General features: G+C 41.2%; 1 protein-coding gene across 2 annotated transcripts; it reads left to right on the top strand.

Annotated features, from left to right (window-relative positions):
- Positions 1–800: 800 nt before the first annotated feature.
- On the top strand, positions 801–13,672 carry taf4a (TAF4A RNA polymerase II, TATA box binding protein (TBP)-associated factor). 2 transcript variants are annotated; one of them, XM_085455945.1, is made up of 16 exons: positions 801–866; positions 1,197–2,108; positions 2,381–2,514; positions 2,763–2,882; positions 4,017–4,106; positions 5,706–5,828; positions 6,157–6,246; positions 6,375–6,587; positions 7,519–7,660; positions 7,786–7,888; positions 8,151–8,320; positions 9,124–9,254; positions 9,379–9,504; positions 9,698–9,754; positions 9,846–9,968; positions 12,265–13,672. In XM_085455945.1, exons 2-16 carry the CDS (start codon positions 1,334–1,336, stop codon positions 12,427–12,429), a joined length of 2,562 nt encoding a protein of 853 aa, XP_085312071.1. In that variant the 5' UTR covers positions 801–866; positions 1,197–1,333; the 3' UTR covers positions 12,430–13,672. The 2 variants fall into 2 exon arrangements, with proteins under 2 accessions (XP_085312071.1, XP_085312070.1); XM_085455944.1 differs by lacking the exon at positions 801–866 and adding an exon at positions 875–1,051.
- Positions 13,673–14,631: the final 959 nt, after the last annotated feature.

Below are 14,631 nucleotides of genomic sequence, written 5' to 3'. Positions count from 1 at the left end.
ATCAAACTGAAAAATATATAAATAAAACTTTATAACATTACTCCAGCTGCTTACAAATAATTAAAAATATATATTTTTTTCTTTTGGAGGTCAGAACAAAATTTAAAATAAAACATTTAGACTGTATTAAAATATTAAAAGGAAAAATATTATTTTTTATAAATTATTCTCCCTTTTAAATTTTGGAGCAACTTAAATCCTTAAAAACAACAACAACAAAACAAACAAAAAACCCCACGAAACGTGGAAATAATTATCATGTTTGAGTCATTGTGAGTTTGCTGCCAAAGTTGCTGAATAATTTTTGGAAAGGAAAACGGCTGCACGTCTGGATCTTTATTTCAACACAAAAATGAAAGCAAAACAAACTTTGCTCTTTCGCTGGCATTCATAGCAGTCGGTACGCTTAAAAAAAACAAAAAAAAGAAGTTCTAAATCCCATGACTGGCTGACTGCACTGTACATTTCCTCTCTAAAGCAGGGTGGGGCGCCCTCAAACGCCTCATCACAACAGCAACTTCACTCGGCTATAACACTGCAGCCATCTTGCACAGCGCACCGAGCGCGAATAACCTGTTAAATTCGGTTTGTTAGCTTGTCGCAAACCCAATTATTCTTCTACCAAACGACACATATTGAAATTCTTCAGCCGAATAGTTATCGTGTTAGTGTAAACACATCGCTGACAGTGTAACATTTGACGAAAACAGATTATCTCCGATACGATGTTGTTCCGTCTCGAGCAGCCCCTGGAATGACAGCTGAAGCCATTGGTACCGCCTTTTACACGTGGAGCAGCCAATCACAGCTCTCAGAAGTCCCTGCTCGGAGACTTTTAGCTGTTGTGCGCAAGCGCACGTCAGTCGGTAAGTACCTCACTTTTCACAAGCTCGCAAGAGTGTGAAGATGGCGGTTGGCTCTGGCCCGCTGGAAGAGCTCTTGTTACTCACAGGGGTGAATAAAGCGGTAGTTTGTCATTCTGCACGTTCTGTAGACTCACAACTGTCGTTCTTGTGTCACAACAACCACTGGGTTAGGGACGAGGCTGCCGGTAATTACATGGCTATAGTTCCGGGACAAGGGGGTAGCTCGAGCTAATGCCCAGCTGGGACTTGGTCAAGACGATTGCTAAAGCAGGTACGCTGTAAACTACTAATGTTGTTTTTCTCTTTGTCTCTCCTACTGTAAACGGAAAGCGATCGCCGGAGCTGACAGAGAAAAGCAGCAACTGTGACATAGTCTTGCCCCATTGCATTCAAGATTGTTTGTGCGCCTTGTTAAACAAGTTGAAGTGCGGGGGGTCTCTACATAACGAGCTCCCCATGGTTCAGCTATGGACGCATCGACGGCCAGCACGGACTCCAACACGGGACACGACCCTGGCAAAACACCTGTCGTTAGTAGCGGCGTAACTTTTCTCCCTAATCATCAGGGGAAAGTGGGCTCATACTCGGCGCAGACTTTCAATGGGAGCCAAACTATGAACTCTCACAATTCAGGAAACGCTGCCACTCTCAGGGGGACGATAGTGACAAGTGGCACTGGTAGCAGCAGCAGCGCTGCGATATCTGTCACAGCTGTCAACAGTGGACCAGTGTTGTCAAAAGGGCTGGCCGGTGTCACAATGCCCCCCTCTTCAAACAGTGTAATTCAGACCCCGCTCATGAACTCTCAGAGCGTTGTGGCTTCAGCTCAGCCTGTGAGCCAAGCAACGGGACCCACTGTGACACTCGTCAGGACGCCTATGCAAACCGTTGGGTCGGGTGCAGTTTTGAATGGAAACAGCGCGAGCCCTTCTGTGGCGGCCAGTGCATCGAGTCAGACAGGTATCGGCATGCAAACTCCACTTTTAAACAACGGCCAGCCTTCCAGCTCTGTGGCCATCAGCGCGGGGACGCACATCATCAAGGCAGAGCCACCCACAACAATAACAGAGTCGGCACCGCAGCCTACTGTCACTCCCGGCGCCGTCACCGTTCCCCGGACTTCTGCGGCGGCAGCTGCCGCTACTGGCGGAATCCGAGCTCTGGCACCTCAGATGCTGGCCCCAAGGCTACCCCAGGCTACACCGGGACAACCCAGTATCCATAACATCCAGCTTCCACCGGGTGAGTGGAGTTAGTTGATAAGGCATTTGTTTCACACTTAACTGAGTCACCAGTGTAGTTCCTTTTTTGTCTTTCTGAACGATTGCAACAATGTTATCCCAGGACAGTATATATAGTACTTGCGTGCCCTCAGACTTACTACGAGAAGCACACTGAAGTCTTTAAGTCACACTAATTTGCTCATTTGTTATTTGCTGGTTACTGTTATTATGTTGATGTTTATAGTATGTTATTTTCTGTTTTCTTTTTTCTCTTTTTTTGACGGTTGTCAGGAATGGTGCTTGTACGGAGTGACAGTGGGCAGCTGCTGATGATTCCTCAGCAGGCTTTGGCCCAGATGCAAGCCCAGGCGCAGGGAGACCTGGCACCTCGGGCCACTACACCAACGAATGTGCCTCCAGGCCAGGTAAGAACATCATTTTCACAACAATTATCTTTCACTTCATATTAGTGACTCAGGCCACGTTCAGCCTGCACACAGTTGATGAAAACACTCGTTGAGCAGACTATTGGATTGCATAACTTGCAGTACATGGGGAGCAGCATTGTGGATCTTATTATTGGTCTTAAGCCTTGTAAAGCTGCAAGATTCATGCATTTTAACTTTTTATAGACTTGGATGTTGCTCGTCAACTTTTGCTTTTTGCCACTTAGGCTCCTGGAAACACTGTCATCAGCAGACAAGTGACTCCCAGCACCATCATCCGACCAGGCGGTCCAGCTCCTGCATCACTGACTGCAACCACTACTCTTCACAGACCACCTATCCTTCAGGTCGGTTGGCAGCGAAACATATTTGATTTCTGATGTGACTGCTTTGCAGTATTTTCTTTGTAATAGCGTGTGAGCTAGAGACACGAAATAATATTCAGAGCATGATATTTTCAGGCACATAGGCCATACAATGGAAACCTACTTAAGTTACAGTGTTTTGAGAATCGTCTGTTTGTTGTGTATAGGGAATGCTTTTAAACCCCCCAATTGCTTTTTAATTAGAAGTTATTGTGTTTATACAAAATGCGAACAATTTATGTTATGGATTTTACTTTTAGATGTCTATATGCAAGATTTAGTTTACTTAATTGCTACTTTATGCCAGAATGACTGCTATTAAGTCAATATTATATTGGGTGTAAAAGCAGTTAGAAAGCACAATTCTAGTAGTTTGGCTTAATGTTTACTTTCATGGACTGTTATACAAATGCTACTGCAGGACTGTTTTTCAGTGGTCACGTTGAGCTTTAATAGAGAAAAAAGAGGGAAAAATGTCAAGTCATTTCTCTTAAGTGCATTTGAGTCAGAGTGTGAAGTCTTTTTTTCTTATTTTAATGATTACAGCTGTTTCACTGGCAAACACGAATCTACAAATGTGACATTTGCTTATTACTCACTTTATTAAGTTTAAGAGAAATGACTTCTGTACTAGGATTACTGTCATTTTACCTTCAGCTTTGTCGTTTCGCTTCCATCTATGTGGGATGATGTACAGTGAGGTTGCTCACCAGTTATAACCAGTTATCACACTGAGTTAGTCATGCATGGCATTGGGAAATCTGGCACTTGTGGACCTTGTTCGACCTGGGAAGTTATGTGTTAACACACGCAGAAATATCTCTGCAAATTCTAAACTAGTAATGAACGACAAAAAAAGAACAATGGTTATTGGTGTCCAGACTTTCAGTAATATCTTAGTGAAGCAGCAAACTGAAATTATTCTTTTAAGGAAGAGCGCCCAGCTGAGACGCTGCAAGAGAAGTGCACCTGTTTCCTTATATAAACCTGAAGATTGAATGATTTACTTGAGCAACTGTGAAATGGCTTTAAATCTCATACTGTTCTCTAATGATGCAAATAGCTGTCTTTGAAACAGTTCAGCAATCCAAATGACATAACTTTATCCTTTTTCAGAGCTCAGTTGGGGCAGCAGTACCCGGAATGACCTCTAGGACAGTGAGCCAAACAGCTGGGACCACAGTTACCTCAGTAGCATTCAGTAAAGTGAGTTGTGTCAATTGCAATAGATCGAATGGAGTTGGATGACTGTGCTTTGCTGTGTATTGTAGAGTTTATAATACTTCATGTGATGCATTTACTCTATTAGACATATAATTACTGCAAAGGTCTTGAGTCATCCCTCATTTCTTTATCTTTTGCTTACAAGGCGCCAGATTTTCTTGTCATTTTTCAAGTGGTCTTCAGCAATAGTTCTTGAGGCTTTCTGAGGGTCTTTCAAAGTTTTTCTTTGGACATTGTCTGCTTTTCACTCATTCCAGTCCTTGGACTTAATCATTTTAAGAGGGAAATGTTTTCTTCTTCTTTTTTTAAGCCACTTAACACTGATTTATAAACCATTCAAGGATTTTTAAAAAGCACCTAACTCAATGGATGAACCAGTGTTTTGTCTATACATAACACACAACCTGACAAAGAACTGATTTTAAATTGTATATTTGGGCATTTTTTTACTAGCAGCTTGCCACGGAAATACATCATTTCTTCCCAGTTCTTTTAGTTGACTCTAGAAAAAATGTCAAAGATCAGAAAAGTTTGACAGGCATAAAATAGTACTTTAACAGCAACAAGGTGATTCCCAGAACGGTAGCTTACAGCTTACCTGAACTTAAAAACCAGACATACGGTGTAGTGTGCCCTAAAAAAACGTCTGGAAACTGGACAAGTGGAGGACAAAAGAGTGGCAGCACTAAGCCATGCTCTCAACTTTGTGGGAACAGTTTCAAAATGACTGCGCATCAGTGTACAAAGCAAGGTCCATAAAGACATGGATGAGTGAGTTTGGTGTGGACAAACTTGACTGCCCTGCACAGAGTCCTGACCTCAACCTAACAGAACACCTTTGGGATGAATTAGAACAGAGACTGAGCCAGGACTTCTTGTCCAACATTAATGACCTCACAAATCCACTTTTGGAAAAAAGTCAAAAATGTCCATAATTCTCCTAAACTTTGTGGAAAGTCTTCTCTGAAGAGTTAAAGCTGCTATAGCTGCATATTAAACTCTATAGATTAGGAATGGGATATCATTCTGGTTCATATGCATGTGAAGACCTTTGGCAATTTAGTGTATGTCAAATTTGTGAGGTTTTATGGAGTCATGAATCAAAATTTTAGGTTTAATTTGTCATCAATATATACTCGGTGTGATAATAATCCCAGAGCATACCTGGATAGAGGAACACTTGGAACCATCAGTCATGGCCTCTCCAGAGCTTGGAGGTTTACATTATTAAAGCAGTGTGGGATCATCTCTACAGAACAGAACAAAAAGCCAACATTCAAAGAAGCGGAGAACTATTCCTGAAGACTACTTAAGAGTTGACAAGAAAGCTTACCTTAGAGCTCAGGCTGTGTTGAAGAATAAAAGGCGGTCATTCCAAATATTGAATTTCCACATTTTAATAAATCACAGCACACATTTTCCTGGCAAAATGTAAAGAAATGAGGACTAAAGAAAAGACGACTTGCACATTATTGTAGTGTATTTTTTTTATTTTTTTTAAAGTTACTGTTGTGTATAACAGAATGTTGTTGTTTTTTTCAAATTGGGTTTAATTGGGTTTTTCTGTTTCCTTTTTGGCAGGAGACAATTGAGAATGTGAAAAAATGCAAGAACTTCCTCTCCACACTGATCAAGCTGGCATCCAGTGGAAAGCAATCCACAGAAACTGCAGCCACTGTTAGGGAGCTGGTCAAGGATCTGCTAGTGAGTAAACCTGAGGCTCTCTCCACACTGATATCATTACAAAATGCATCATAAGCTTTTTAAATAGAGAGAAACACCCACTAGTATGAGATTCATTTTCTAAGAGAAGCAGGCAGGCAGGAGGGGATAGGATGGGTTTGATGTGGGTGCACATCAAACACATACATACCACCTATGTATACAACTCAAAAAAGAGAAAGAGAGACCTTTTGGAAGTGATTCTGAATGTATTTTTTGTGTAAAAACTCCTGGATTGTGTTTTAGATTGGACGCACAGACGGTACAGTCACCCACATTCAGCTGTCATTATGTTATTGTGTTTTATTAGGAGGGCAAACTGGAAGCTGAAGAGTTCACCAGCAGATTGTACAAAGAGCTCAACTCCTCACCCCAACCTTATCTTGTGCCTTTCCTCAAGGTAAGTATAATTATTGCATCTTTTTACAGTGACCATTAAAATGCGAGGCTTTGTGTGTGCATTTCCTTTAAGTTTGTACATAAGGGTATTGTAAGGGTAATATTTGTCCAACTGTCTTCATTTTTTAGAGAAGCCTCCCAGCTTTGAGGCAGCTCACCCCAGACTCAGCAGCTTTCATCCAGCAGAGTCAGCTCGCCCAGCCAGCCTCAGGTTCAGTCTCCTCCACCTCTACCACTCCTACTACAGTGGTCCTCGGTAGCCCAGCCCCTCGCCTTCCTACACCAGTCAGTAGGCCCCTGCTCCAGCCAGGCATTAACAAACCAGGACAAATACCCTCACTGGTAAGTAAAATTCATTTAGATGTTGACTCAGGTAGCTCTTGTTCCAGTTAGATGTTACAAGATGTTTAATTGACGTTACACCTCACTGAATAAATGCTGCGTTCTTTCTGTAGAGCATTGAAACTGAAACCTCTACACACAGAAATGATGTTTTCTTGACTTCTGAATTCTTGCTTATTCTGCTCCAAAAAGTCTTTGAAGTAATATTGATACTTATTAGATGAGGTGCTAATTAGCAGACGATCCTAAAATCTGGCATTCCACCTATTTAAATCGGGAGAAGACCTCATTTAGCTGTTTAGTATCACTGTGTTCACCAAAAGAAAAGAGTTGTTTAAGGAATAAAGGACCAAAGCATTGCCAAGCATGGTGAAGATAAAGGCTAAAAGAGTCCCCAAGCATCTGATCACTGCTGACTTGCACACATCATATTTAATGGCTATTTGGTTATTGATGTTGTAGTGCACCAATGAATGAACTGGGCAGAAAGGTGGGAGAAGCCACCCAGTAAATCTGAGAGAATTCTGCATAGTTTACTCAGACTAGCAGCAGAGTAATGTAGAAGTCTCATCTAGAACGGTTTCAGAAATTCTACACTACAAAATATTCAATATGTCTGTGAAGGTTCTCAGTCATCCAGGTCATGGTAACCTAAGAAGCTTGGAAAGAAAAGCGACTGGACTTCTTTAAGACATTTCTTGAAGACGTTTTTCCTCTCATGAAACTAAAGAAACTTCTCAGATGAGAGGTTAAACGTCTTCAAGAAATGTCTTAAAAAAGTCCAGTCAGTCACCACTGCTACATTAGGCTTTATCTAACAGATGTGTGAAGTAAAAATGAGATGGCAAGAAGTTCTGAAGGAGTTTCACTATTTACTTAATAACAATAATACAGCGTACAATATAATACTTTTCAACTTTTACCCTTTCAGGTTCTCCAGCCTCAGCAGCAAAGAGCACTTCTGAGACCTCAGGTAACCTTTCCGACAACCCCCGTGATGACTCTCAGGAATCAGGCCCCTAGTCACATCGTGCTGGGACAGCAGCAGGTCCACCTTAAGGAGCTACAACCAGGTGAGGATGTCAGTCTAACAACACTTCTGAATGTGTGTATTTGTGCATGTGCACCTTTTATTGGGTGATTCGCAGTATTTGTTTTTTTGTGAGTCAATGTACTTAATCTGTTTTGTCCCTGCTAGTTCCCCTGAGGCCAGAGGGGCCGCCTGGTTCTAAACAAGTCCTTGTTGCAGCCTTGACCCCAGCTCAAAAAAACAAGCTCAAAGAGGCGGGTGGTACTTTCAAGTAAGTGACATTTAAATGAGTCCTTCTAGTTTTGTTTGTTATCAACAAAAGGTTTACATGAAAGATGAAAACCAGCAACTATAGTTAAGTAATAATTAAAGGCTTAAGTAAATGTCAATGCATCTTTTCATTGCTTCAAAAACTCTAGCTGGCTCTAAACGGGATTAAAAATTGAATTGATAGTTTTGAAGTCTTAGTATTGTGCGCCATATTTCATGAATGAATTTCATGATGAATTTTTTTACTTGCTGTCTATTGACAGAGATGATGATGACATCAATGACGTAGCCTCCATGGCCGGAGTGAACCTGTCAGAAGAGAGCGCCAATATCCTCGCCACCAATTCCATTACAGTGGGAGCGGTGACGCATTCCTGTAAGGACGAAGCGTTTCTCTCCTGTGCCGTACTGCAGAGGAAAATGCTTGAGATCGGTGAGACACTACAGGTTTCTCAAGTGATGCTGACATTCTTTGAGCTGTCCACCACATTGGATGTAATACAAGTGCCATTTGCAAACGAAAAATGTGCATTCCCTGAGTGGTTTGCAAGTATTTCCTGGAAGGTTGACAATGGTCACAAGCAGGGTGCTGCACTAAAATCTTTCTTATGATAAGCTACTAGAACGCCAAAAATGCCTGAAGTTTGCCGACTTGTCTGCAAATACTTTCTAAGTACTAGTCAAGCAGACTAGACAATGTTCTGCTTCAAAGTAAAAGGTTTGCCTTTGTGTTGGAGCCAACATTTCCAGTTACTTTCCACAGTTATACTGTAGCTCGGAAAGTAGCTGGAAAGTGTTGCGTGGAAGTCTGCTAGTGACCAAAGTAACTGCAAGGTTTTTGCCATCTTGTGAGGTAAATGGTGAATGGTCCGGTTCTTATATAGAGCTTTTCTATTCTACCAGAACACTCAAAGCGCTTTCTGTTGAGCGAATCATTGTCAGGAGTCATTGAATGGTCTCTAGGGGCTTTAGCACTAGATTTCCCAGGTACAATCAACCTCGAGCAACAACTTTCATCCTGTCTTTTTCCCTCACAATGGATGGCTACCAGATGGTCACCCACCACTGTGGGTGTTACTGCGGCCTTATTCACTTTATCCTACACTGTAACTATCAACATCCAAAATGGAAGACAAGATAAAGTCACGTGGTTTAGCACTCAGATGCCTGCAAAATCCAATACGACGTTTGTTGTTTTATGAGCCTCATAACACTGTTGTGGTTTTTCTGCTCCAGGTAGGAGGTATGGTGTAACAGAACTCGGTCCTGAGGTGGTGAACTACGTCTCGCACGCTGCTCAACAGCATCTTCAGAACCTACTTGAAAAAGTCTCCCAAGTAGCCCAGCAGAAAAACATCACTTTCAAGGTTTGTAGCCGCAAAATGTTTTTCCATTTGGTTTTAATGTCCAAATGATAGGTATGTCTTGCAGTAAATGAGTTGGAACACAGCCTATTTAATATAAAATCTTAACACCTCTTTCACTTGGCAGGAGGATAACAACCATGAGCAGAGCAGCGATGTTCGTACTCAGCTGAAATTCTTCGAGCAGTTGGACCAGTTAGAGAAACAACGAAAAGAGGAGCAGGAGAGAGAGATCCTCCTGAAGGCAGCTAAGGTACAGCATCGCTGACAGATATCAGTATATTTTGTCTACAGGCTTACATTGATGTTGAATGGATCTCAGTGCTTGCACCACGTGGTCTTAGGTGTTTTTTTTGTTGTTGTTGTTTTTCCCTGCGTGCAATGCGTTCTTAGTTAGTTTTTTTTTTCTTTGTTTAATTTGTTGCATCTTTCTTGTGTTTCTGCAGTCTCGAGCTCGGCAAGAGGATCCAGAACAGCTGCGTCTCAAGCAGAAGGCAAAAGAGGTACAATAAAAAGACGACTGTCCACAAAGTTTGTTTCCCTATATTTATGTAGTGTATGATGAATTTACATGTGTGTGTTTGTGTTGTATAGATGCAACAGCAGGAGTTGGCTCAAATGAGGCAAAGGGAGGCCAACCTGACAGCTCTGGCAGCCATTGGCCCCAGGAAGAAGAAGAGGAATCTGGAATCACCGTCCTCTTCTGCTTCAGCCGAGGTGACATAAAACAAGAAAATCTCTTTTGTCTTTTTCATTTGCACAGATTTAGCAAGGTGTTGAAAACATTTCTCAAAGGTTTTGGGCCATAATGACAGGATAGCATCACATAGTTAGTGCAGGTTTGTGAGCACATCCGGGATGTGAAGTTCACGTTCAATCACATGTACAGTTCTACTGTATCTTCCCGTTCAACCTGACAACATGCCCGGTGTGGGGGGAAAGAGACCAGTGTCTGTGCAGAAGTCCAGACGTGTGTGCGTGCATCTGTGCACATGCGTTGGTTATATCTGGGGGTGCAAGATCAAACTGTGGCTTGGTAGATTTAATTTATTATCAATCTCAGAATAATGATATTAAAAATGACATTAATTTATTGCATGAGTTGGGAAATTAGATCATTGATTGATTAGAGAGCCATCACCAGTCACGACCCTAGTATACAGTGATTGTAAAGGGGAGGACGTGGTGTTTAAATGATGGTCAGTTGCGGCCCTAAGTGTTCCAAGAAAATATCCCCACTCCATTTCACCACCAGCAGTCTGAATTGTTGCTAGAAAGCTGGATGGATCCATGCTTTCCTGTTGTTCGTACCAAATTCCGACCCTACTATTTGAATGATATCTTTTCAATTTTTTGTTGTCCAGTTTTGGTGAGGCTGGGTGAACTGTAGCCTCAGTTTCCTGTTCTTAACTAACAGGCGTGGCACCCGTGTGCGCTTCCGCTGCTGCAGCCCATCTAGATCGAGGTTCAGTATATTGTGCTTTCAGAGATGATTGTCTACATACCTTGATTGTAACTTGTACTTATTTAAGTTACTGTTGCCTTCCTATAAGCTCAAAGCAGTGTGGCTATTCTTCTCTGGCAGCAACAATTTTTGTCCAGAGGACTGCCTGGTAGAAACCCCAGAGATGGTTGTTTTGGAAAATTCCAGAAGATCAGTTTCTGAAATACTCAGAGCAGCAGCCTGTCTGTCAGAGTTCAAAGTCAATTCAGTCGCATTTCATCCCCACTCGGATTCTCAGTTTGAATCTGAGCAGGTCATTTTGACCACGTCCACTTTCCTAACGCACTGCGTTACTGCCACATGATTGGCTGATTTAATAGTTGTGTTAGCAAGTAGTTGAACAGGTGTACTTAATGAAGTGGACAGACTTGTAAATGTGATGAATAGTTATAAATTAAACTATGTGTGTATAAATGTGTGCATAAATTTATTAATGTGTGTATAAATACCTGTCAGAAAGTCGTCGTGGATGTTTATCTGACAGCCTCCTTAATAACAGACCGTGTCATCTTGAGTTTATGTAGAACTTTGGTTTACTTCCTTGTGGAGGGCAGTATTTGCTACGGTGCTTGAACAAAAAGAGAACAGAGGACCGCACGACTCAATGGCACAGACGTTATGTAGAAAGGTTGGATATGTCATAGCTGGTGCCAGATGGATAGCGTATTACCTTGTGTTCAGATTCCACTGGGTGCATTAAGAAGATTTGCTTCTCCTGATTTTTTTTTTTCTGCATAATATATTTGTCATAAAGAAATGGCTAACATTGGCAATAACTGTCCATTTTTCTCCCCGGAGATCGCTAGAGCCAGACAAAGTTAATTTGGTGACAGGCTGTCACTGAGAGTCCACTCTAGCCTGACAAAAACCTGCTAGCAGTTATCTGAGCACTGCTGAGAAAGTAACAGAATAAGACCTGTCATTAAATCAGCCAGAGCATTACACTCATGCACAATGTCAACTGATAGATCACATGTAAACAGGTCACTAGATAAATTCATTTAAGACAATGGAACAGCCACTGTTGTTTCTCACACTGTGACTAGTGCTTCCTTATGCTTCCTGCACACAGGGTTTTTCTCTAAAACCTTCCAACCTGATCTAATTGAGGGAAAAAGTTCTAAAATTTTAACTAAGCGCCAACATCTCAGTCCTTGAGAAAGTGGTTTATCCTATCATCATTTCTTTACTTTGTGTCTGTTTACTTTGATCTCTCTTATATTGTCAGTGCCTTACAGTACACGATTACACCTTCTTTTTTTTTTCAGTCAAAAAGTTAAAAAAAAGTCTATTTCTTCTGGTTAATTTCAGAATCTTGCAATAAACTTCTCTCCTTTGTTTAATCTGCTTATATTATATTGGTTAACATTATTATTTAACTGAGAAAAGCTTAAAAAATATCCAGATAAATGTGAACACGTGCAAACCCATTCAGTCATTAAACTCTGCTGCCGCCAGTAACAGATGTCACACGCTCCCTTTCTTATGCCCCTCTCCCTTATCTTGCAGGGATCGGGAACAGGTCCCTCTCTGTCTGGTGGGCCTGCTTCATCAGGCTCCAGACCCACACGGCAGCGCATCACACGCGTCAATCTCAGGGACCTGCTCTTCTGTTTGGAGAATGAGAGATTTACCAGTCGCTCCCATTTCCTCTACAAGGGCTTTCTCAAATAGGCTTGATGTCAAAGAGGAGAGGTGAGGAGGAGGAGGAGGGGGCGGGCAGGAGACAATGAAGTGTATGGAGAGACCAACAGCTCCCACCACAGAGAGGGAGCATAAGAGACTCTTGTATGTGAAGAGGAGGAGAAAAGGCGACCTGGCACATTATAAGGTTTATCAGATACACCTGATTACCTGAAATACAATAGTAGCCATATTGGATGGCCTCTCTACCTCCCTCCTCATATAATGCCTATTTCCTTTCAGAGCAGTCACTGACCGAGACCCTTTTTATTTAATCTTTTGTCATGATGGTGCAAAAAAAAGAATATGTTTTAAGAAGAAGTTTTTTTTGTATGAGTAAATGAAATATTGTACAATTATGCACTGTAACATAGTACAGTTTATTTTCTAAACGTTTGTATGCATATTAGGCTTGAAAGCAATGAAATCATTTGTTTTATTAGACACACCAAGAAATTTTATTGATGATTGATTTTTATGTGTTGGTTTCTGCAGAATTAGTTTGAACTCCAAACTGTGTAACCTACTGAGTTGCCTTCCTATGTATAAGCCATACAGCCATCCCTAAGCAATCAAGCCCCGGTGTTACTAATGAAGCCGTAGCTCACTCAATATCTGTCAACTTTACTTGATTTTTTTTCCCTCCACTGTATTTATTTACTAAACTCATGGTTAAATTAATGTCTAGTTATTTATTTAATTTCATGTCACACCTCATTTGCTTCATGTAGCTTAAATTCCAAACAAAATGTGCATTTAGGACATGTTAAAAATTAGTGTATAGCTTTCAGTGTGTGAAGGCCAGGGGTGCTCTTTGTTTTCTTTTTCTTGTTTTGAATCTGCAAATGTTACTTTTAAAATTAGTTCTATATGTATTGATTTCTAAAACGTAGATTTCTGAAGGCTTTTAACCTGTATTGCTATACCAAACATACATCTACCTGAAACTCTATTTTTGTAGTTGCCCACCAACACATTTTTACTCTTCTAATGGTGACTGACAGTGTTCTCCAATCATTTCTTTACCTGCTTTTATTTTGGTGTGCTACTGGACAGCCCCTTAGGATTTTGGTATCAATGACTTCAAAAACTGGAGTTTCTTCCTGTATATTTGTAAATGGTACACCTAGTTTTACACATGGTTTTGTATAGAATTGAGAATTTATGCATACAGCAGTAAGAAAATCACATTTTCTCTATTAAAAAGTTTGAATAAATAATGATTTTACAGTAATCGATGTGGTTGCGTCTTTAAAGTGATTTCTGAGAGTCATAAATCATAATTTTCTTATGTACTTTTTTTTGTAGGGCACTAGGGGGCAGCATTGCATTATTGGAACTGGCTATACACAGGGTTTGGTAGTGATATTTCTGAGCTAAATGCCTTTAATTCCTTCTTACTCTACCTGTTCACAGATAATTCTACTTAATCCTCTAACATCTGTAAAGCCACATGTACCACACTCTGCATGTCCCCACGGGGCTATACAACCATCTATTAAGCAAAACTCCCAGGAGCAAAACACTCAGCTCTTAACCCAAAAATGAAATCATGCACGCAGTCTGCTACCAGTCTGTCCGCTTCTTTGTGGAGCTGTCTTGTTCGAGTCCGTCTCCATTATCAGCCCACACAGTGCACTGGCAACAGCTGCCACATCAGCTGCTACATTCACTATAAACCATAGGCTGGAAGTAATTAGGCCATTCTGCCACTGGGACAGTAGCCTGATGTTACATTGATTAGGAGCAGCTTTCGTATCTGTGCCGACCAAACGGGAACAATAATATTTGGATCCATCAGTGGTTATGAACCATAGTTTCTTTTTTTTTTCTAATGAAAGTTGATCTGGAAGCCACTAGATGGCAATAGCTCATTTCTTCTCATTGCTAGGCTGTGTTCCTCTTAATACTTAAAATCCTGGTTACATTTGGGTGAGTTTAGAGTTCATGTGTTCATATGTTTACACCCGCAATACAGACCTCCAGTTAAGACTGCCGTTCACTTGGTGTTTTGCATAACATTTGGCATCAGAAGGAGATGCAGTCTGCTGTTAATAATATAAAAGCATGGCGCTGCTGCGAGAAAGCACAGACGTGAAGAAAAAAAAAAAGCAAGCTTTTGGCCACGAGTACAGAACCAGTGTGGTGTGACAGTCCCTCTGTCTGGTGGCGGTGGTGATTCAGGTAAGGCCT

Source organism: Copadichromis virginalis, linkage group LG5 (assembly GCF_057382275.1).
Source record: "Copadichromis virginalis isolate Kocher_CV1m ecotype Utaka linkage group LG5, C_Virginalis_male_GT1.1, whole genome shotgun sequence".
Classification (NCBI taxonomy): Eukaryota; Metazoa; Chordata; class Actinopteri; order Cichliformes; family Cichlidae; genus Copadichromis; species Copadichromis virginalis.
The sequence above is the reverse complement of the archived record's forward strand: the minus strand, read 5'-3'. Positions and strand labels throughout refer to the sequence as shown.